Source organism: Corvus hawaiiensis, chromosome 10 (genome assembly GCF_020740725.1).
Source record: "Corvus hawaiiensis isolate bCorHaw1 chromosome 10, bCorHaw1.pri.cur, whole genome shotgun sequence".
NCBI lineage: Eukaryota > Metazoa > Chordata > Aves > Passeriformes > Corvidae > Corvus > Corvus hawaiiensis.
Window position 1 is genome coordinate 6621276 of NC_063222.1, and position 25300 is coordinate 6646575.

Here is a 25300-nt window from a genome sequence, read left to right on the forward strand (position 1 = left end):
GTGTGTTCTCCAAAGAGAAATGACAGATCCAATCAACAAGTTTCAGTGCAGATGGGTTCTGCATATTTTTTAATTTATTCAGGCTTTTAAGGCTGATAAGAATGCCACGTTTCAAATTGATTCAAATCCACTGTTTTCAGGGTATTAGTAACGCTGTGTTTTCATAATAAACTCTCTTAAAAGGTTTATTGTCAAAGCTTCTTTCAGGCATGCATAGTAGGTTTTTGCCTTGAGCAGGATGTACCATCAGTGACCTCAAGCTGACACACAGCTCTGCTCAGGGAGAGGGCCCTCCTGCCGGAGCACCAGGCAAGTCAGCAGGAGCTGAGCCAACCCAGTGCTTCAAACAACAGCTCCAGCATCCAGGCTGTTATTCTCTTATCCAGGTCACTCTGTATTGTCAGAAACGGAGACAATTTCAATACAGCCACACAACAGAATCTATGAGCACTTTGCCTGGTATAGGACTGGAAACAACCCAGTGCCTTACTCTTGGATCATACACCTGCCTGCAGCACCCAGCTGTCACCTCCCAACTGCAGACACTTCACAGCTGGAACCCAGCTCACATCTGAACCCTGCAGGCGTGTATTTTTGGGATGAACTCTGAACTGGCCACTTGAGCACACAGGGCTGCTGGCTTGTGTGATTCTCTAGAGCTGCACTGTGTCCCAGACCAGGCAGTGTAACAGAGTATGGTCCTTCCCTGAGAGCTAGCGAGGGAAGTCACAGCACAGAAGCAGCTCCAGCAGCCCTTGGGGTGCTCCTGTTCAGCAGATGAGACTGATTCTCACTGCTTGCTGCACCTTCCTGCTACAGCTGAGCCTTTAGTTTCCAAACAGTTTGCATTGGGTTTGTTTAAATTCAATAATTATGTAGACAGCTTTTCCTCCTTTGAACTTGTATGTGCCTTGGCATCTGTAAAGACCCCTGCAAGGAATAACATTAATGACAGCTCCAAGAACAGGGAGCCATGGCCAGTAGGTGCATAGGCCCTGTTTGTAGTCTTCCTTTGCCTCTTAGACCACTCCATGAACTCCTGTTTCCAAATGCCAAGGATGTCTTTTCCCATGTATGTTCAAGTAGAGATCTTGGCTCATGAAGAGCTGAGAGCTTTTCACACCTGGCCTTGAAAGATTCCACTGGCCAAGGGAGAGCACAGTAGCTTAATCCTACACATTAAAACAGATCATTTTGTGTTAACATTAACCTCCTAGCACACTGCCTTTTTTCCTGCATTTTTAGGGACACTTCAATTTAAAAAAAAAAAAAAAAGAGAGAGCCTAATTCAAAACTACTTCATGGAAACTATTTCCATTAGCCAAAAGGAAAACTCTTGCAATTTCACTCCCACATAGAAATAAATCTCTGCCAGTTGGTTTGAAAACATCATTAGTCTTATCTTTCTTTATTCTCAACATGAAACATTCGGATGCCTTTATAATGATTTTTTAAATTTATTTTAAAGAAAATAAAAATAAAATCAAAGTTCTGCATTTACTTCATGTTCCTAACACAAAAACTTATTTTTCAAGTTATTTTATAAATACTTACATGTAATTTACCTTCCAAAGCAAGAGGATGGCTCCATGTACCTTAACAGTAGATTTGAAATTGATTTCAATTTATTTAGGCATTTATCAGATCCTTTAAGAAGGGTTCTGAAAGAAGCCTTAGCCATTGGTAGACAAAAAAAATTTTAGAGCCCACACCTAGAAATGCTTGTTTTCAAGAAACCTCACTGAGGACTCTTCTAAGCTTAACTAATGAATAATCGTGTGTGTGTGCATACACAAATACATATATATATATATATATATATATATATATGTATGTGCATGGGTGTGTATATATACACACATGCACTCAAATATGAGGCAAAAAGATAATTGAACAGAGTAAGAACAAGAAGGATATTCAAAACAATTGTGTACTCAGCTGCCTTTAGTGCTTAATTTCCCTCCTATTCTACGACCGCTTGCCAGCCTCCGTCCTGCTGGAGGCCACAGAATGCAGGAATCAGCTGCACGTGGGGTGATGCATTAGAGCATCCATAAGCACTCCCTGGGATACAGCACAACTTGGAAATGGCTCAATTACTCCAGCAAAGCAATTACTCTGCACTCCATGGCAAAAAAAAATAAAATTATTTGTGCTCTTATGAGCCAACATCATAGTCCAGGGAATCTTTTGCTCCCTGATTAGCAGGGATTGAGAATAACAGCAGCAAAGCTCTGTACCTGTTTAGGCAAATGCACCCCGAGGTATATTTGCAGTGAGAGCTGCCAACACTTGAATGCTCACACAATATAATTCAAGACAGTTAACCAGGTGCAAAATATCTTCCTATCAGCTTACACCCAGGCTACTGTCTCACTTTCATGTGCAGACACACCACTTTTAGGAGTAGCTTTTTTAGAATGGCGCAGCCACTGAAAGCATTCAGCATCCAAGAAGACAGCTCATCTTCAGACTTTGGGCTTGCTCAGACGAATATCCTGTGCAGTCCAGCACACTCAGCTTGTTCCTGGCACTTTTAAACAAATCACCGAACTAGTTAGCTGGTTTAACAAACATCAGACCACAAAAGGATTTTGAGATGAGACAGGATTCTAATTAAATTAGAAGCCTCCACAGATAATTACTGACACTCAGAAGAGGGCTATATTTCTCTAATCCTTCCAAGACACTTCTCATGATTGAGATGAATTGGAGAACAAGACCTTAGTAGGAAATAAGCTTAGTTACAGACAAGCTTAGTAATTTAAAGGCTACATCCTGATGGTGAAGGACAGGCATGATTGTTCCCTACATTGTTTAACTTAATTAACTGCTAAGCAGCCGTATTGAAGCTGCATCATGTGCAGGCAGCAAGTGACCACTGGGCATAGACACTGTTTGCCAGCACATGTTCTAATCTATTTCTGCTGCTTTTTTACCTACACAAACTAGACCCGGATAATGCAAATGAAAAGGCACATTCAAGTTACTGCCAGCCTTTGCATGCCTACCTAAAGGTAGAGAAGAAAGGAAGGGGCAGATAAGCTTCATGGTACCACCTGATTCCCCCTTTCCTTCACTCTCTTGGACCGTGATAGTTTCCTGCTGCAAGAGTTGTGATGCTGGCAGTATTCATATCAGGTGGCTTAAAGCTGTTTCACTTCCACGCAGAAAAATAGGAGCAACTGAAGCTTGGATATATCCCAAAGAAGTGTTGGTCTGAAAGGCTACTCTAAAGGTAACTGAGTATTTGAGAAAATACAGCCTTAGAAGTTGGTATATTCCTCAGCAAAGGGAATAGTGATCACAATCTAAATGTTCTTCATGGGAGTTGTTTTGAAGGCAGAGAAGGAAAAGGATGAAGATGGTGTGCCTGTGACACCTGGGGAAGTATCACAGGCAGTGCTCCACAGATTTATCTTTTCCTGCTACAACCACAGCGTCAGCAAAGATTGGAATGTTTATCTCTGGTAGGCACAGGTGCTAATCTGTGCCTAACGGGGACATGAGAATAAGCATTTACTCCTTTTGGAACAAAAAAAATCTCAAGGGAAAGTCAACTAGAACCACCCCCCCTCCCCCCACCCCCCCAAAACATTAACATGTAATTAGAACTCCAAAGTAGCTGAACTTACAAAATCCTGTTCTGCTGCAAACAGAGGTATAGAAACACAATTAGACTTCCTACCTATATTAACACTTTTTTATTCCCTTTAATGGAAATGCATTATGCCAGAGGATACTTTGCACTAAAAAAACATTTCTCCAAGTGTACTAAATGTGTTAGGTGGCCAAGTTTACACACATTTAGCAATGACTGAGATTCTCTTTACTGGAATGAACACAACCACTTATTAAAATAGATGCCCTCATTATTTGAATGTGATGCCAAGTCACAGTTCAGCAACACTCTACACACTATATGGAAGATGTATTTTCAACTAAGAAATATTTACTTAAGTTTTAGGGCAGCTCACTAATTCAACCAAGAGTTGTTCATTCTGTAATCCTTCCACAAAAGTTCAGGATCGCCCTTAGGTTTAACCTAACCGTAACAGTCACCATTACAAGTGAATCCACACTGAGAGAAAAATCAAAGTTAATTTAGCATGGATTGTTGTTTGTTTGTTCCTAAATCCATCAATTATATGTTCAGAAGATAAGTGGTAGTTATTCTGGCAGGTGACACAGAATATATGAGGGAACAAATAGGACATGTTACAGTGCAAACAGTGAATCCAGATGGAACATCCTAGCTCACAATTTGCCAAGGTAAGGGTGAAACACAACGTTGACATGCTGCACTGGATGCTTTGAGGCACTCACTTTTTTTCCTCCCTGCTCTCCTTTGGATGCGTTCTGAAGCAATTTGAACCTTAAATCAATCTCCCCTTGTGTGACCTCTAACTCTTGCTGACTGAGTGACCCTAGAGAAAGAAGGGTCAGTGGAATTATGCACTGCAGTCCATGAACGCAGCTGAAGACATCAGTACCAAAAAGACAGGGCTAGGGGAAGAAAAAGGAAAAAGAAAGAGCTCAAAAGAAAATCTCTTGCCCAACAAGAAAGACCTAAAGCATTCGCCACAGCTCTATTACTGGCTCTCTCATCAGCCACAACAATGAAATGAATGACTTGGAAAAAACCTTCCTTAAAAACCCACAATTTTCTTTTTAAGCTCTGAATGAAGAAAAAAACCTCCACACCCATGCTTCATGTTTTCTTGTTTGTTTAAAGGCCATATTCCCAAGGGCAGTAGATGAGCATATCTGCATATTAGGAGCCACAAATCTGTGCAGAGGCGCACTGAAGTGTAGCCTGTACAATTAAATTGCTACATATGCACAAATACACAGAGGATCACAGGGAAACTATGGCAACCACTGGTCCTCCAGGTTGTGATTCCCCCTTTGTCCCTACCTTTCTTTGCTTTTCCAGTCCTCCCCAATTTGGACAAGAAAAAGAATAAACACAAGTATTAATGAGGTCGGGATTGGACCCACAACAAAGGAGCTGGAAAAGCAAAGAGCTGCTCACAGGCTTGAATCTGGAAACATTCTAAAGGAAAACTTTTCAGTGGAGTTGTACAACAGTGATGAATGGGATACAGGCAGCATGAGCCTAGGGTACAAAGTCTTGCCTAGGAAACCAGGGTTAGAGCACCCATAGCGCCACTGAATCACTTACTGGAGCACAGTCACAACTGGCTTTTAATTTGGATGCCTTGTAGGTTTTTGTCCAGCTGAGATACTTACGGCCCAATTTTCAGAATTGCTGAGCCACCCTAGCTCCCAGTCCTTTTTTCACAGGAGGACTGCACTGGCCAAACACTTGGACACTGCTCATAAGTATTTAAAAATAGCAAGGATACTGTCCAAGTATCAAACTATACCTTTTCATCTATCCTAAATCATGCTTTGAAAGTCTTTTGGGCCCCCTGTGGGGGTTACTGATGCTTGCAAAGTCCTCTGGCATCCTCAAATGGAGAGTGTGGTAGAACAGTAAAGCATTCTCTATTTTCATGTTTATATTTAGCTTCAGGGAGAAGGGCCTTCTCATGTAAGGTAGTGTTTATTGACATTTAGACCAGAAATACCTGCACTGATACTAAAAAGCAGTAGATTTTTTTCACTTCCTACAAGCCTGAACCATATTTTTGTATAGTTGTATTTCAAATGGCATTTGCACAGAAGTTTATGCTGTAACACCAGGTCTTTTCTCTTTCAACTGTCACATTAACTTCCCCTCTTGATCAATGCATTACAACAAGGTCAACCTCAAACCAAAAGGAATTGTACTTCATTACTGACTGCAGAGGAAGATAACTAACCAAAGACAGCTTTTGCTCCTGTGAACCTCAGAAAGTTCTACCTATCTTTTCTACACAGGGGATGCCAATTTGTATTTCTGAAATCACACATTGTCAATCATATACATACATAAACACACAAACACCTCTGTCTTTTCACTTCCTTGGAATCGAAATAATGTAAAAGAAAAACTCTAATGGATGCATTCCAATCGTACCTCCCACATTCTTTTCACCTCCACTTTTCAGTCATTTAAATCTGGTTTATTTCTAATCTTCCCTGAAGTCTTAGACAGCAACAGGCTCAGTATGAAGATCCCTACAGAAAAACTTATGTACACACAGCAGTCAGAAAAAAGCAAATCCCTCTCCACCATGTCCAGCCTTAAGGTCGCTACTGGAAATGCAGAATCCCTTTCAAACAGAGAAAGGGACTGACTCATCTCAGACCTTTTTTAATGCAACGTTGGGCACTTCATAGTGTTTCCACACAGTCTGTACTCTTTTTTCCCCTTAACTTCTTGATGTATCCCACAGAAAGATGCTGGAGGCTCCCTGCTCCTCTGAGGAGAGGACATTGCCACACATTTTAGTTGCCACTTCTCTCATGAATTGCCAGCTGCTACTGCTCCTGCTCGTTTTTTTTTTCCCTTGGGTTTTCTGTTTGGGTTTTAAGCAGTGTTTTAAATTTTCCCATTCAAAAATGTTATTTAACACAAGCTTTAAAAAAATCCTGCCTCACTCCTCAGACAGGCAGTTGACATTGATGGAGAGGAGCAGTTCTACCACAGCTTCCTAAGTTTAGGCCAAAGAAGAATTCTGACAGAAGAATCAAACCAAAATAAATTCCTCCTGGTGAGCCATTGCTCTAAAGGTTTAATCCTAATTCTGGCCTGAATTTTGTTAGTAGGTAGAGACAAACTGCTCAGAAATCTTTTGCACACGAGAAGACACCTACCACAGCATGTTGAAGCAGCAACAGTCTGAAAGGCAGTGATCTGCTTTCATTATCATATTTATATATCAATGCTGTAATTATGAAACTTAATTTGGTTTTTCCCTGTCCTCAGTCTGTCTCCATACCATTTTCTATTCCATTTCCTCTCATTTCTGTATTTCCTGCTAAATGCACGTAGCATCCACAAAATGACAGCATGCCTCGCAGCCTTGGGAGCAAGACTACTGTAGAAATGAAAGAGCATTTAGAAAAACAGAATTTCAAAACCTGCTTTTGCTATCAACCTTACTTCTTTTGTATCACTGTACACCATTTGTTTCTACTGACCTGATTAAGCTCAAGAATGCATCTAGGGAGGGCAGCTGACAGCAAACCCTGTAACCCTGGGACAGAGCTACCACGGCAGCCCCATGCGCAACTCTGAGCGGGAGTTGGCAAAAAGATCCTGTGCCAGACTTACTTTATGCCAATGTCAGAGCATGCTGCGGTTAATCTGCATTCCCAGTTAAAGAGAAAATAGCCAGCAGATGCTACTGAGATGCAAAAGCACATCATCTTGTAGTTGCAGCCCAGATCTTTCCCCAAAACAGAGCACCAATGGCTTGATCTCACCCTCAGCTTTTTTCCTATCCCTGGACTTTCAGGACACACTGTAGATGTTTAGTGCTTCTTGGCCACCTAGAAGGTGTGGTGTGCGGGCTGGAAAGTCAGGGACACTGGCCACCCTGCTGTAGCTCTTTCCTGTATGATTGTGCAGCTACTCACACTTTAGCAGAGACTACAGAGCAGCAATGGAGGTTTTATTAAACAGCTCCAAACCTACAGTAGCAGATGGAATGATAAAACCTTTCAATAATTAAAAGTACACACGGCTAAAGCAGATTACGCAGTACTGCACCCTGAATTCTTCCCAAGCCTTGATTCTAGCCGGTAGCACTGGGTATTTTTACTAAGGAAATGACAATCACTGGTGGCCTTGAAGGCACTTGTCTGAATTTATCTAAGAGAGGAACTAATTTACTGCAGCTCTATTAAAAATCTCTCTAAACAGCAACAGCTGAACAGCTCAGCAGTCATTGGCCGTTAACATCATTGCCAGGCTCCTTTGCTACTATCAGTTGGGAATAAGAAAGCTTCTTTACCATGCTTGCAGTCCAAACATTCAAACCCTAAATGGGCACATCAGTAACTAAAAACCAGAATGCCACATCCAGACAGGCTGTGTCAGAACAGGTCCAGGCTACGTGAACCTGCCTCCAAAATCTCTGGTTCAGAAAGACATTAAATAATGGATGGGAAAGCAAAAACTAAACTTGAGCAGCTGGCTCAGGGAACTGCCTTTCCCTCCTTCAATGGTAGTGCAACCCTACCTAGCCCTCATCTGCTGCACAGCACTCGCCTGGGCATTTTCTAGAGGCAGTGATACTCTCTACACTGGAATTTACACAGAGAAATGTCAACTCTAACATTCAGCTCTATACGATTAAGCTGAAACAAGAAACGTTCCAAAAGGCAAGGACAGCTTTAATCAGGTAGAAGCCTAAGCACTCTTTCCAAAGCCATTAAAAACCTATTTCTTCCCTCCTGACTTTAGAAGTCTATTAATGGTCTATGTTGCTTTGGTTTAGGTTTAAGTCTGCAGAGGGTATAGCTAGCAAACACTGAATGCTTTGGTTATTTCTCAAGACTAAGAGACTGCATTTCCAAATTATATACTTTTTCCAGGAGGTTTGGTTTGGTTTCTCAAGGTCAGTGCAATATCATAGAGCAGTTAAAAGAAAAAAAAAAGAGGAAAAAAAAGGAAAAAAAAAAAAAAGAGCCCCTTACCTGTGGCAGAGTGAAGACTCTCCAAGCTCCAGTACCTGGACAGGACGCCTCTCATGCCACCACCACCACACACCACCCCGCTGCTGTCTGAATCCGAGCCCGGCGAGAGCCCGGAGCTGCCACTGCTGCTGCAGTTCTCCCCACTGTGTACCCCGCTGGACTCACTGGGGCACTGCTGGGTCCTCATGCAGGCAGGTGAGAGGGAGAGCCTGGGGCTCTGCTGTGCTGCGGGAGGAATCGGGCAGCGCGCTCCGGAGCTGCTCCCAGGGCAGCGGTACCTGGCAGCGCTGGCTGAGCACTGAGCTGGATTCCTAGCCTCCTCTCCGCTTGCCTCGATGCATCCTGACATCATAGGGGTCCACTAAGGAGGCTCCCTCTGTGGCAGCTCAACTGCTTTCAGCTGCAGCTTCCAGCAGCTGATTTTTATTAAAGCCGATTTCACGGCATTAAGAAAGCAAGGGTGAGACAGAGATCTCTCCTCCTAATTTAGCAGAACTGTCAGATTAAAAATAAATAAGTGGAAATAGTAGAATTTCATGCATTTTAAAAATGCCCAAGTGAGAGAGACCTTGTGTTATCTGCTTCCCCTGAGAACTCAGAAAGGATTTAACATATAAACTAATCATGTTTAGAACTGGCTGTGGCTGCTGCTATTAAAAAACTATTTTTGTAAGTACTCAGAAAAAGAATTCTAAATGATATTAAAGCCAGAAAAACACAGATTGAGATTTGAGGATGTCGCAGCTGGGAGTTTTGAAAAATCATTTAGCATCCACTCCCAAACTGCAGACCTGGTATGATCCCTATTTCCACACGTAATCTTTGTAAGAGACCTCAGCCCCAATTGAAACAGCAGCATTAACTACTGTTTACTAGGAAGTTTTATATTCTCATTATCTAACAGGTGATTCCCTGTGTCCCTATAAGAAGGATCCTGAAAGAATACTAGTTTCTTGAGAATGCAGAAATACCTGTGCAGTTTAACAACAGCTTTGAGGCACCGCAGAGATTTTATAATAAAGGGCATTTCTGGGCTGCCGCTCTGCTCAAAGACCTTGCAGATGGCAGATTTGTCAAACTATCAAAATAATTTAAGAGTAGCCACATGGTTTGTACCCGGTGCAGCAGAAAACAGTGTAAGACCAGAACCAGCTTGATTCAGTGTGAGATTACCCAGGCCAGGTGAAACTCTGCAAGTAGGAGTTGGACCAAAGCAAAGGAGGAGCTCAGCTGCACCAGCACATCTGGGAGAGGGACAGCCACCCACACGTGGGCCACAACGGAGAACCCCAAACTGCTCCTGTCACATAGAGAGTGAACATAGCTCTAGGCACCCAAATCCAAACCCAGGAGCCCGATTTCACACAAGAACTGAAAATGCTTATTTTACAATTTCTATGTAAGGTAGCTCTTTGCAAAGTAAATAAGACCACGCTATACAGCCACCACAGCTTGTTCCCATAGAGACCCCTTTGAGTTTGCCTCACTATCCACGCAGTAGCAGGGTTATTTCAGTTCAGTCAGACTTCTGGTTTACTGAGTATTCCCTAAAAGGAAAAAATGTCGTGCTCCACCACTGGAGAATATCACAAAGCACCCAACAATGCTGAATCAAGTTTTGAGTTTTTAAATATTTCAGCTATTCTTTAAAAGAAAGGTCTCTGCAGCAGTAACAAAAATAACAAAACAAAAATTTCTAGTGATCTGTAACAAAATAATTCCTTCAATTATCTTCTGAATGTAGCTACTTAGACCAAAATATCTAATACCTCCTAATAGAGAAATGGAAATGCGTTCTCTATTTGACTGCGGTAGAACCACTCTTCTGCATTGATCTGGTTCTTCCAGGGCCTCCCAGAACTGCCTGCATTCGAGTACAACTGGAGAGAAACTCTCCTTGATCACAATAATGAGGGGAAGGTAAATTAAGCATTGACAACAAAGATGAATGCAGCTGTTCTGTGGGTGTGGAGAACAGGGCACTGAGAAGAAGAAAGGTCGTGCAGCTCTTCAGACAGGAAAGGTGCTAAGGAGAGGCTTCAATTCAGTCCTAATTATCCTTATGTATGTATGTATGTTGTATGTATGCACTGGAGAGGAATTTTCTAAAAGAATGGAAAGAAGAAAAATACTACAAAGCCAAGTTGTAGAAAACAAAAATTGTGTCAGAGTTCAAGGCTGCAACCCATCATAGAGGGGTTCCCCCTGACTACAGATCTTTATTTTTTCTTGTTGTAAAATCTACACAGAGATTTTCTTCCTTGACATTAGAGAGAGAAGTTATTGAAAGCTGATGTAGCACTAACTGCCTTCAGCTAAAGATGAAGGATCTCACTGCACAGCCTGGTAAAGGTAGGCAAGCTAGCCTTGGACAACCTGATCCTAAATATCTGCTGGATTTTGTAGCCTCCATTGGGTTCCACTGTAATCCTATATCTTTGAACAGTGATTACCAGAATCATTCAGGATTTGCCAGGATCTTCTTCTCTCCTTTCCCCACAGAAAGTTTTTATTGGTATGCTAAATCTTTCACCTCAGTAGCTAATATGTACAATCCCACTCAACTTGCTAAGACAAGTTTTCAGAAACTCAGCCACCACCAGGCCCTCCCTGCTTTTAAGACTGGATGAAAACCTTAGAGTGAGCACATGTTATCAGAGACCTCACAGAGGGCAAATGTTTGTGGCTGTGGTTAAACAGAACCAAGATTGACATAGCAGGTCTAATCTTTCTGTGATTAAGAGCCAAAGTGAAAAGTATACAGTAGGCAATGTGATTATTTTTTAGCCACTTAAATTCAATTATACTTCTCTAGTTAATAGGGATGGAATGGACATTTCATGCTACAGATACCATGATACACTTCTGGGAACTTGCATACCAGTTTCTTCTGTGTCCAATAACTAAAATGACAAAAATGGAATAAATAACTCAGCTTGCTATTTTGCTGAACTACAGGACTGCTAAATATTTATAAGACATAGTGAAGTCCTTTTATTGAGCTAATATTTTCCCTCTTGGACAGATTTCTCCAGTGGCTGTCAAACATCTTCACATTAACTGCTGCCAAGTGTGAGTTTAACAGCACATCTATAGCTGGGAAAAGAAGATGAAAGTTGTCCACATGATGTTGAGTAAACAAACGTTCCCTTTGCCTATGAGAAATACTTTCCACTACACCAGGGAGGCCAGAGGATAACTCAGCATCACTAAGTGGTCACTGTTTTCCAGACTATCCACAAAAGATTCAGCCCTTGAGAACTTGGCTCGCCTACTCTTGTTGCAAGATTTCCAAGGCCACCAGTATGTTCACCATCAGCACACATGAGTCACAGCGAATTCATGCCCCTTTGCTTGACACAACCAACAACAGCTCTGTGGTGTAACTCCAGGGCATCTCTTGTAGACATCTGATAGCAGAAAACTGAAAGATCTGAGGCTGTTTAAATCTGACAAGACACGTGAAAAGTTGCCAAAAAATATTTCGTCTGCATTTAGATAATGATTTAAAATAATACAGGTGTGAGATTTGTTCTAGCACAGCTACAAATCTATCTTGTAATACACTAGTTACAGGTTTCTCCCTTTATGAGGATATGACAAACCCTGGAGGTTTATGGTCATGTGTGTGTCCCTGTCCCTATCCAAGAGTTTCAGGTTCTCTGAGAGGTAGCATAAGGGAAACATCTGGGAAAGGGTAACAAGCTGGCCCAAGAACAAAAAAGTCTCTTCCTGGGAGGCACAGATAGCAGTGAGAGCAGGGATATCAAGAAACTCCAGTTCTCAGACAGCTACCTGTCTGTCTGTCACTGTGTCACCTTGTGATTGCCTCCCACTGGAAAATCCCTATGGAAAAGCTCAGAAATGGCAACATCTTCCCTGAATGTTTCTCCTGCTCTAGGCCTGTGGGCTGGTAGCTCTTACACCCAGAACTGCCCATCTCCTGGCTTCAGCCTTGTTGTAGCTACATTCTCACAGCTGCAGCCACCATCCAAACAGCTTCCCAGCAACATCCCCAATTTTAGGCAGTCTTCAAGTTTATAAATAAACAGATACCAGACTCAGGAGAGAAGAGGAAGAAGATGGGTCTCATAGCCTAAAAGAAAAACATGCTGGTCCACTCCTTTAACCCAAAGTCTTGTTATCCTGCTACTGCTCACTACAATATATATTAGGCCCTTCCCTTCCACCCCTTTCTTGGTGCAATACCTGTGTCAAAAGGTCTTCAGAGGCTGCTAAAAAGCAGAAAAGCATTCCCATATTTGCTTTAGGATGTAGCTTGCTTCCTACACTGGCAGTACGGAACATACTGAACGGTACAAATGAAGACATGGGGATACCCAGACAGCTAGAAAAGGAGGAGACTGAGGGGAGACCTCATTGCAGTCTGACTTTCTTCTGAGGGGAAGCAGAGGGACAGACAATGATCTCCTCTCTAGCAATCAGTGACAGGACCCGAGGGAATGGCCTGAAGCTGTGTCAGGGGAGGTTTAGGCTGGATATTAGGAAAAGTTTTTTCACTCAGAGGGTGGTTGGGCACTGGAACAGGCTCCCCAGGGCAGTGGGCACAGCACCAAGACAGCCAGAGTTCAAGAAGCATTTGGACAAGGCTCTCAGACTCATGGTGTGGCTACTGGGGAGAGGCAGGAGTTAGACTCGATGATCCTTGTGGATCGCTTCCAAATCAGAATATCCTGTGAACTAAGGGGAAAGACGCTTGACATTCATCAACACTACCTGCTGAAGTGTGCGGCGCAGCCTAGAAAGCTCTTCCTAACTATTGAAGCGTTCCTGATGTTTGAACAGGACGGTAACCCCGGGGTGCCTGTGTGTGCACGCGTAGGAGCGGGGTCCAGCCCAGCCCTCCCCGGCGGAGGCTCCGCGCTGCGCCCATCCCAGCGCACCCAGGCCCGGCCCGGCCCGGCCGCATTTCGCAGGGGTCAGAGCCACCTGCTGGTGCCGCACGGCCCGGCCAGAGCTGCCGGGGCGGAGGGACGGGCGGGCAGCGCCTGCTCCCGCTGCTGGGACGGCCGGGTGACAGCGCTGAGCCTGCCCCGTTCCTGCCAGCATGGCTTAAAGGCAGGGAACGCCATGGCTCCGACTGCGGAGAGGAACGGAACGAGCACAGCAGAAACAGCATCAAAATGAAACTCTTCTCCCTGCACGCGTGCTATGTTCTAGCGGGGAACATGCAGCCTGCCCTAGGATAGTAAGTCTGTCCCCAGCTCTTGTCCCCAGACCGTGGGTAGGTGCATGACAGAGTCTGAGAGCACCGTTTGAGCTGGGACCATGAGAGCCATCATTTCACACTTGAAGAACTAGGGAGGCCTCCATAGCCCATTCCAATCTCTGCAGCATTCCCTGCACAAGGTGACCACGTGCAGACTTTGGGAGCAGGAAATTTATCCCTATTTTCACCCTGGAAGTATCTAGCAGCAATGGATATTGCTTAGTACTTTCATGTCCAGTGTCTTTTATGAATAAAGCATAGACTGGGATACAAGGAGTTGCAGCTTTGGAGTTAGAAATCTTAAAATTAGATTAAATGAATTAACCATTTATTTTATATTTATTTTACATGCTCTGTCAAAAACAAGTATCACAACAAAGCTGTGCAAGAATCAGAGGGCATTCTGCTGCACTACTGTTGCCTCAAGGACACAACTGATCTCTCAGCATCAGAGAGTAACTTCAGTAACTTGCACTTTTCTTCTCATGCACGTCCTACCACAGGCAGGAGACGTGCACACATTCATCTCCCCCAAAATGCTTGAAATGAGGCCCACAAGCAGCAGCTAAGAGACATGGCTGTGGCAGAAGAACCTCTGCTTCCTCTCTTCATCAGTTTCCTTTCCCAGGTGCATGGTTTTGGTGGCAGTAAAAGGATTCTGCTCCATTTCAGTTGTTTTGCTACATTTACTCAGAAATTCTTGAGGCCCAGGCTTAGGTCATGATATGAAATTCACTCATACCTGTCTCAGGAATATTGTGTGAATCACAGATGATTCAGGTTGCATGCCCCATTTCTAGACAGCATATAAACACCTACAGCACTGCCAGCTGGTCAGTCTGCATACATTTACTTCCCCTATTCACCCTCAGAAATTCATACATATTTTTTAACTCCCTCATGTCCCAGTTGGGAACTACCATGAAATTTGTCTCAGCTGTGACTCAGAATTTACTTCTATGACAGTGGTGCTCAGGGATTTCAGCTAATGTCAGAGATGCACAGACAACTTGACAATGATGGGTTTCCATCTGGGATTTCCAAGGAGTAAAGCTGCAGCTTTTTTCATTCAGCCAGGGAGCTGGTCCTAAGCACTGGGGCAACACCAGATGCTTGTGACAGCAAGTGATCAAAGCCCTCAGTGCTGAGAGAGAAAAGGCTGGGCTCTCAACACCACGATAATAAATAGTTTGTTTTCTTATTTCCAGATCAAGCCTCATGACTCTGTGCATGAGCTGCACAAAGCATCAGAAAGCAAACCAGTTTTGCTTGACAAAATACTATGACCATTCAACTCTGATGTAATTAGTACAATGTTATTGTCCCTTAATTAGGTAACTCCAGCAGGGTTTAATCGATGGCACAGAGACCTTCTGAGGCAGAAATGGCAGCTTGGCACCCAACTGTGGCTGGCTTTTTCTGGCTAGATTCCTAACCGCCAAACAACTCCTCTGCGTTCTGTTTTTCTTGTTCCACCCCAAAGTGCTGTGATAGAGATATCTGCAGTGTTTGGGCAGGCACCGTCAGATGGAGAATTTAAAAACCTGGCAAAGATATGTCTCACAGTGTAATAATCTGTGCAACTTAGATTTTAATTCTGAGAAAGTGTCAGTCATCAGAAATGAAGCAGACATGATACTTCATGTGCATTCCTCATGAAAACACAGCATACTTGTTCTTTAAGGGGATTTAAAGTGCAGGAAACTTCTGTCTCCAGAGGCTCATTTAGTTGCTTTAGTGCCTAATTAGCAACTTGAGATGAACCTCACCATTCCCACTGTAGTGGTCTCCAGCAAACACAAGGCAGAGTCTATTTCGTCTGCGGAAATCTAATTCAAGAGTGTGATAGAGCTGACACCATCATAGGTGAGACAGAGTTCTCACGAGACAATACAATGTCTCTACATCAAGCACACTATCATTGCCACAAGTGATCTCTTCTTCACTAGAAAGTTGACCATGCCTTTAAACAACACCCTGTTTATCCACTCAGGGAGAAAACAAACCCGAATATGAAAAGCACATGAAAGATTCAATTCTAAAGCAGATTTCTGCTCAGACATGGATGCAGCAATCATCATAAACAGGTTAGAATGCTTATCACATGGTTTGCATACTCAATAATGATCATTCACACCCAGCCAGGACAGAGTACACACCGGGAACAGAGATGCGCCGTTTCCAGCCCACGCAGTCCAGGCCTGTCGGAGTGCTCTGGGAAAATGGATGCAGTTTCAGTGGCAGGATGTCAAAGGCAGCAGGAGATGTGATAGATGGACTTATTCCAGCCTGCAACAGGAGAGGGAAAATAAAGGCAACGAACATTAAGTTTAGATGCCCCATAGGACAAAATATAGCATTCATCCCAGAGCACCTCTTCCCACCTCTGATACCTGCCCAGGTAAGTAAGCAGTACATTAGTAGACACACATGGATGATTACGGGTAGAAACGTTAGAAAACAGTGAGAAGGCAAGGAAAACTGCAAGGTAGTAAGAACAGAAGTGGATAAGCAGATACTGGATTCCTTCTTCACATACAGCCACACACACCTCCATTCACAGAAAGTTTCACTTCTTCCTATGAAGTGTTTCTAGTGGGGGGGAAGAATATCACTACAAGAGGTCATCCCCTAAGCTACAGAACTATTCCTACAGCTTCGTGACTAATAGTTCCTCTTCTAGTATTTAACATGAAAATAAAGCTTTTCCTCTCAGAGATTTATTGGTACCAGTCCCCAGCCATCTAGAATGTGGATAACAACATTCTTCTCTTCAGCTAAAGGTGCAAGTAAGAATTCTCACACTCTCCTATACCTGGCTGATTGATTTTATAAAACTTATAGAACTTAATGAAGCTTTGAAAACTCTATACCACTGCCATATCTCATTGAATTAATAACTTTTGCTGGTTTAAAGGGGAAAACATATAGATATATACACATAGCTCATGGCCTCTAATACAGAGTTAGTAATTAATGCATACTGCAGGTATGCTTTTATCCCTTTTTCCTTTTCTCTCCTGTGGATGCCACATGCAGAAAACATCAGTGACTGCAAGTGACTGGGAGATCAGCTGGTTGGTAAGCACTGGTCCTCTGGGCATAGCCAGTCTTTCATGTCTATTGCTACTGCCCCTTCCTTTTGCCACTGCGACATTCAGTTACAACATATCCATCCTTCACTGAGCCAGGAACTTGGTATATTGAGGTCCACTATTCTCTCTAGGATCTTTCCCTCTCCTTACCAGCCCACAGCATGTCTCATCAGCATAAAGTCTGCTGACTAGCCTTGATGCTGAAACTTCTCCTGTAGATGGCCATTAGCCAAACCCTCCTTCCAAAACTAAGCAGCACACAGTGCTCACACAGCTGAGAGTGCTGCTGTTCTGGGCCTGGTTTGGTTGTTTATTCCTGGACTTAACCTTTCTAAAGCAAAGAGAACACAGCCAATACTTTGGCACAAATCACCATCTCTTGAGGGATAGCATGATCCCTGTTCAAATTAGCCTGTGCAGCACCTGTTTTTCTAGAAAAGTCATAGCAAAGAGTGTGTGGGAACACACATTCTTCTGGTGACAGTGAAAATCAAGCAAGATAACTTACTGGGCCACAGCTCTGAAAACATCAAGGGTAAATTCCAGGTTATTTACATGAAAGGTGATAGAATGCATTATTGTTCTGTTTAAGACTAGAAAGAAGAACCCTGGCCTAAGGCTGTTACAATAAAAACTGCAGGCTTCATTCTTATTAATTCCTGGGACATCAAAGCAAATTTTGGGTACAGGCATCATTTAATTCCTATAGCATGGAAACCAGGCCTGTAGAACCCTAACTCAGGAGAAGAAGCATTTTCAGTGGTGTTAGTAATATGTGGGCAGGGTTTGCACAACCTTACAAGGGAGAGGATGGGAAATGAGGGACCAGACCATAGTAAAGATCCTCTCTCCTATATTTTCTGCTGGAGGTTCCAGGGGGTTATTTCTATGCTCCTATGCACAGCAGTTCAGTCCCTGTCAGAGACTGGATCTCTCTTGTATATCCGTGCCTTGTCAGGTGCAAAACAGAGGGAGACTTTTCTCATTAAACCCCTCCTCAAAGTGTGTTCATTACCTTCTAAAATTCTGAGGTGTCCACAGTGCTCATAACCATGGTACCACACTACAAAACTTCATTTTCTCTTATTTTGGATGGGGTAAAATCAGATTTCCAGAAGTCATATTCAGGGCAATGAGCTAAAGATCTATTTTTCACTGCTTCTCATTTCTCTTTCAAAATAAAAGAGCTTTTTCTGCATGATACCCCCTCTGGGTATAGCCCCCTGATGGGCCTTTTAGGAATCTCTCTAATTTGGCAGTGCACAAACTGTGCTCAAACAAATGCACGTAGAAGCCATGTCTGTGCTCCTATTGCTGTGCACTCAAGAGGCATCAAGCTTAAGAGCCAGGGTTTAAGTTTTTGTAAAAACAGGAAAGCACAGGAGACAATAGACAGGCAGTTCAGAGAAAAAATAAATCCCAAAACAGAGCCCATTGCCGTTACAGCATTCCATATGTCAGTGGTTTGGGGTATTGTCTCTGCTCCAGTTAGGGAACTTATATTGCATTAAAAACAAGCATGAGGACCCCAGGCTACAGCCTGAAACCCATCACCATGCAAAGGGCAAAGTCTATGGACAAGCAAAAAGAATACAGATTCATCCGCAGCTATGTTTCTCTTCTTCCCCTTGGGGTGGGCAGCATGGGGGGTGTTACATTAAGACTTTAAGGCCCAAGATCAGAAGCTGCTCAGCTTGTTACTGGCAGCATCTCATTATAAGGGACAGCTGGGTCAATCTTTGAGTATGACTGGGAATTTACACAGGCTGTTCCCATTTAAGGGAGCAGAGCAGCTTACGGGATCTAAGCAAAAAAACCCCCACATTTATAGAATTGCTTAGAACCGGCATTTTAAATGTTAGGGGTTTTTTTTAGTTTATAGGTCTTTTCTTGGTTGTTTGTATGTTTTTCCCTGTCCCAACTGCCAGCCCTCAGAGTAGCCTTATATTTCCATTGTACTCCTCTGTGTACACTGATCTGAATGATAGAGTAGTATCAGAAATCAGCACTTGAACAATCAAGACTTCCTCCCTGCTCTGCCCTGTTGTTTCCCCAATATTACAGCATTACATCACCTTATGGGCTGAGCTGATCTTGACTTAACACAATGTGACTTGTCACAACAGAAGCCGCACATTCCAAGGCAGCCATGTCAGAAAACATCAGATTTGTAATTTCAGATCTCCAAAGCCCCATACAGTTGCCTTGTTGCAGTCACAAAACCACACAGACAATAAACATCTTACAGAGCTTCTTTTGTGATAATTTGTTTCTTCTTATTAAAAGAGATTCAGCATCCTTCTAAAACTGCCCTCAAACACTGTGGCTTGTGACAGCACTCCCAAGACACTTGGGAGTATGATTAACCAGCACTGTTACAGGACTAAAGCATTGCAAAGACAGAATAAAACAATTTGAAAAAGAAACTGTGTGATTACTATTATAAATAAAAAGCACAGTCTAAGAAATTCAGTTATATGGGTAGAAGAAAGAGCCTTTGAATTCCCACAGTCCTCTCAATAAACCAGCATTTGGCTTTCTTGGCCTGCCCACAAAGATTAAAGTGTCAGTAACCTACACAGCACAAATGGACAGAAAAAGTAAACCCCAAACCTACCTACATACTTCTACCCAGAGAAGAATGAACCAGAAAACCGTCTGAGGCCCAGGAGCCCCCCGGGCAGGTGATGCTCAGAGAGGCCTCCATGGGCACAGGGGCAGCTGCAAATCATCATGCAGCTGATTGCAATTTAGAGGTAAGTTTGCACCAGAAAATAAGGGTGGAGATGCTTAAAGGAGAAGCTGTTTTCTGGCAGCCTCCAAATGTGTAGTCAATCAGCAAAGCAGACAGCATTCAAGCTGTGTAATCTGATGGCTCCAGGGGAAGCTATAGAGGGAACTGGTCACTCCTCTTAGGAGCGCTAATGGTCTCAGTGCTGGCCCACATGCCCTGCAGCATGGGCTAGATTTCCATCTCTATCCATGCTTGTCAAGGAATTGTAAAAAATATTTTTAGTACATTTCACTGATTTCTGTTAGTCCCTGACCAGGCATTCGCTTTCACTAGCCTGCTTCATCCCTGTACAGCACTAAGCATTCAGAACTTCAAACAAGGCAGAAAAGTAACCCAAGTCAGTAATTTTTAAATTTTTTAGTATCCTAACGTACACATGCCTCAGGATCATTACTCATTGTCTCCATCACACAGGTGGTAGGGAGCTGAGCCAGGGAAGCATCCTCACTGAACTGAGAGTAGGAAACACATCACAGAATCACATCCAGCACCCATACGAGCAGCAACTGGCAATACTTTGTTTCAAAGAGCCTGACACATACAAAATAGCACAGATTTTTAGTCTCTTTCCTTAGAAGAGGAAACGGTGGGCAGTTTTTCAGAAATGCTGTTTCTGGGGTTGGCCTGGTTTGCTGTCCTAGGTGTCTGTTGGTTTGATGGGAGCTCTCCCAGCTGGACAGGCATGAGGCAGCAGGTTTTCTCTGGGCAAGCCATAGTGGGCAGGCCAATGTTTCCCCTTCAGCATTCACAGTACTATCTGTGCACATAAGCTCCAGCACATTCTGAAGTGGTGGTGGGACTACTGAGGCCTCAGATCCCCTCCAAAACTGTCATTTTAATGTAAGAACAATGAGAAACAGGCAACCAGGACAACAGAGAGAATGGGAAACAAATACAGATAACAGACCAAAACAGAAACCCCTGAGGAAAGTTTTTACTTGAGTATCTGCTATGTGATTTCAAGCTTGATCAGAAACTTTCTCAATATCATGAGAGGCTGCATAGAGCATCCCCTGATCTCATGTCATATTTCCCCAGAAGTTCTTTTGTATGTATTAAGGCTAATTTTGGCTCTTGGATACAGATTTGTGACTCTCCCTGAAGGGAACAGACCTTAGCTCTGGATCCAAAAGTAACAGATGCCATCAGTGTGAGTCACAACAGCCACAAAGTTTTTCACAAGCAATCATAATGCTGAACTAAAAGTCTCCCTCAGTGGAGAGGAAAATATTAATAGCAAAAAATTCAATGGCAATGTTCTCTTGAGCATTTCACAGCAGGAATTTTCTTCAGTAGGAATTGTGGAGTTGGCCTCAGATACAAGGGAAGTCTAATTTAGAAGTCTGTTATTAAAGATATACAGCAACACCCCAAGGCACAGAATGAGATTTCATCCGTTTAATTTATACTGATTTAAGGAAACTTTGATTTGCTCCTTTCCCTCCCCATCATTCAGCTCACAAGCAACCTGATGCTCTTGCATTCCATTTCCAGCATCACACACGGTATGAACCGTTCACTTACAGAGGCTAAGAAACCCACCACCTTCAGACATCATCACTTAAGGACCAGTTTAGTGTTTCATCGGTCTCCACAGAGTACCAGATCCACAGAAGTGCTGACAGAAGTGGCACCAGACAAAATGTAAGGACAGGAATATGATGATAGCAGAGAGAAGCAGCCGAAGCAGAGAGGAAGACAGTGCCAGGAAACAAGGAGGTTGGTGTATGGCTTCTTACTTTTAAGGGGTCTTCTGGGAGATGTTGCAATTGAACCCCTCCCTCTGGCTGTGTCTCCTTCTCTAGCTTCCTTTTTTGATTCCTCTCCATCCAAACATCATCGAAGCTGAAGCACTTATAGAGGGCTTTAGGTCTCTTCCTCCTCGTCTCTGGAATCTCCTTGGCTTTTTCATCTGGAGCAAGGAAGGAGAGCCTCCAAGCTTTGCTCTCCAGAGTGGAGACAGGGCATGGGGATGGTGGAACCCGGGGGGGCCTCCTTTTGCAATGGGGAACCCATTTCTTATTTGGCCTCTTTTCAGGTGTCATTTGACATTGCTTTTTAGACTCCTGTTTTACAAACAGCAGATGAAAACACAGGGTTTGTTGGATGGAAATTTTGTTTGCTTCAAGTCAGTTTGAACAGAAGATGGCAAAGCTCAGTTATTCAGCCACAGAACTACTCAGAAGAAAATGCTTAGGAGTACTCCACCCTGAAGCAGCAGCTCTGCTATCCTTTGAGAGTGTGATATACACTCCCTCCACACAGGACAGTGCCCTGTTCACCCTCACTCTAGATCCATATTACGCTAACATTACCACCAGGATTTAGGTCACTCTGTATAATATTATTTACAAAGACAGACGATGTCGCTGAAAACAGAAAAATGACCTCTTGTGTGTTTCTGGTTTTCCAGCTGTACTTCACTTACACAGTGTGAAAAGGCTTTGTGGATGCCTGCAGGTCTGACATATTAAGCCCTGTGCTTCCCGATGTGCTCTTTACACTATCCATTTTATTTGCTTGATGCTGGGCCAAGAGTAAGGAATTGCACTGCTTTGCCCTTCGCTGTCATTTGAGTGGTTGCACAAAATTACAGCTTTTATACTAGAACAACTTGAAATCAAGGGTGCCCTGAGGCAAGCAGCTACTACTCCAGGTAGCATCAGTGCTAAAATCAATAATATTTAAGGTAGGAGATAACAACACTGGGGAATGGGTGAACTCAGGAGCCTCATGACAAAAAAAATGCTGTATCCTGACAATAGTATCTGTCCAGTTTCTCACAGATCATTTGAAGAACCCAAATAAAACAACCCTCAAAGCATCACAGGCACTTCCTATCAATTTTCAACTAACCAACAATTCCAGATCAATTCTTCTTTGGCCCTGGTAAGAGATGCCACAGTCTAGAAAGATCCTGTGAGAAAGGTGTTTTGTGCCTAACCCCACCTTACTGGAGAGGAACAAGGAGAAGAACATGTGAATTCAAAACCCTGGACATTTTAGGACGGTTCGCTCTTGCCTGCTGAGTAACACAATTATGCAAGTAAAATCGTGCCATGAACAGATTAATTAAACATGTAGTGAAGAGCCTGACAGATGGGCAAACTGGTAATGGTTCTGTCTTGCTGTTTTCAGCATAAAATCTTTGTCCTGGATGAAACCTGGAGAATGTTAACCATTAGCAGGTAATGAGAGAGGCTGGTCTGTGCTCCACCAGGCTCAGCTGAGTTACTTACCTGAGTGGTAGCCAGAGGTGTCCAAAGCAAGCTGATCCAGTGCAGTTTGGCACAGCACTAACACAGATAATGCTGACACATCTGGAAAAATACCTGGCTGGGTCTGGGGAATACATACAAATCCCCATACTGGAGGGCACAATGGGAATTGAGCTCAAGAGCTTCACAATTATGGATTTGTTTTGCACTAATGTCTTTACTGATGTGGAACAGAAAAGGACTTTCCTTCAAATTCACCAATAAACTGAGTTTTATGATCTTGTTAGGAAGCAACACACATAAGGAAGACTATCCTTAGCGTACAGATGATAATTATTTTGGAAAGACTTAACACTGCAAATATATTTTGCCCAATGTCTTTTGTATTTTCAGAGATTCCTGAAAATACAGCTTCACTTAAAAAATTGAGGGTGCAGTTCTACTTCAGTTCACAATGTCATGAAAATGGAAATAAATAAAACCCTATCTATTTTAATAGAATAGACGTTGTGTTTTGAGAGCTGGGACATTTACATTAATTTCGAGGCTCCAGCTACATTTGTCTAATTTCAGATATCATATTCTGCAGCCTCCAGAAGAATCGTGAAAATCACGCTGTTTTTATATGTCTTAGATACCATTTAAATTTTTTATGGTTTTCTTTGAATAATTTAATCTAGCAATCAATTTAAGTAATTATTTATTTGCTCCTAATGGTTACATTATAGCATGTGAGCTTGCCTTTTCAAGGCTTTACACATGCCTCATCTCTACACTCTTTTCTAGATGTTCTTTTGAGCTGTAATTTTCAGGTCAATGATTTTATTCATCCTCTGAGAGGCTTCATCTGTTGACAGTGTGTATACTCCAAGTCTCTTGCTTTTTCCTAGCCTGCAGTCTCTTGTTTGGAATGTGGTGTCCAGTACTAAGTTTGTAGGTTAAGCTGGTGCCCGTGAAAACAAAAGATTTTCGAGTAAAGCTAAGCACAGAAGGGAATAAAGCTAATTCTCTTCCTCTTTTCCCCCTAGGAATTCTGATACTACAGCCCTCACTTCTCAAACTGCCACCCAAACACTTCTTTGGATTCGAGACAGCACTAGATAAAACCCCCACGCCAATCAACCAAAACACTTTCATTTGGGAATATGTGGGGAGAGGTTGAGAGAGCTGGGTTTATTCGAGCTGATAAGAGGGCACCAAAGGCAATATAAGAGCAGTCACCAGCAATTGTGTATTTACATGGATGATGGATCCGAGGTCTTCTCAGTAGTGCCAGACAAAGTCAGAAGCCAGCGGCCAGAAATGGCAGCTTGGAAAGTTCTTGTTGAGCATTAGGAAAAAATTTTCTGAAGGACCATGTTTCCCAGAGAGGCAGTGAAACCTTCATCAATGGAGGTTTTCAAGACTTGGCTAGATAAAGCCATGGTTCTGCCTATCTTTGTTTGTTTCTACACAAAAAATAGGGAGTTTCTATAAAAAAATATGGAGAAAGGGTAGGATAATACCATCTTGGAGGCTATCTTAGAAGTTTAATATAAGCTGAGATGTGAGAGACAAAAGGCAACAGCAGCAAAAGCTGTGCAAGGCTCATTGAGTTGAACACGAGCAGCCCTCAGCTGTCGTGAATTGATCAAGGAGTTCTGGATTAATGAACTACCTGAAAATTGTCTGCTCAGGGTATGCAGAAGTTCATACACTCTCTCAAGTGCCACTTTCAACAATCTGCTCAAAAAAATTATTCTCCCATTTCTTAATGTCAAAACTCATCAGCAATAATACTGAAAAAGTAGCATGATCAAGGCGTGTTCTGGGATCTCAGTTACAGCTCAGTCTCAGTCACCCTGAGGGGTTGTGCTTAGCCACTGAAAGAGATTCCTAAGCTCCCAGCCACTTACAACTTGGGAAGTCCTCTCTGGGATTAAAAGCCTACTGACAGGGGAAGTCTCTGCTTTTGGAGGTCTCAGCCAAACAAGAAATCCCTACTGAAGATACAGTCTGTTCCATGAGATCCAGCCTATGCCAAGGTTTTAGTATGTTACCTGGATTAGAACACAACACAACCTGAAAAGGAGACCCTGAGTCTGTAGTTTGAGGTTTTTTTTCTGTCTGTTGTAGAAAAGGCAGAAAAGGACTTGTAGTAGCAACCAAAAGGTAACTTATGGTGACTGCAAAAGACACATGGTACTTCAAAAGACAGCTACTCATTGTCTAAAGAAATTTTAGATTTTACTTCTTAAAAACTGACTGCTAACCATAGGAATTCATTTCTTTGTTGCCTTCCACAACGAGGAACTTATTTACTATATAGTTACAAGGCTCGATTCTGCTTTAAGAGGGGGTAAAATCCAGCTTAAAACTGGAGATGATCACA

At 42.9% G+C, this 25300-nt stretch overlaps 1 protein-coding gene across 1 annotated transcript in view; it reads right to left on the minus strand.

Moving 5' to 3' along the window:
* The window catches only part of ARHGEF4 (Rho guanine nucleotide exchange factor 4), a 215512-nt gene that overhangs the window by 91755 nt on the left and 98457 nt on the right, over window positions 1-25300 (minus strand). Inside the window, exons 5-6 of the mRNA XM_048313875.1 lie at window positions 21451-21777; window positions 15982-16111 (exon numbers count right to left, since the gene is read on the minus strand). Coding sequence (XP_048169832.1) covers window positions 15982-16111; window positions 21451-21777 — 457 coding nt within the window. The remainder of the gene's footprint in view (window positions 1-15981; window positions 16112-21450; window positions 21778-25300) is intronic.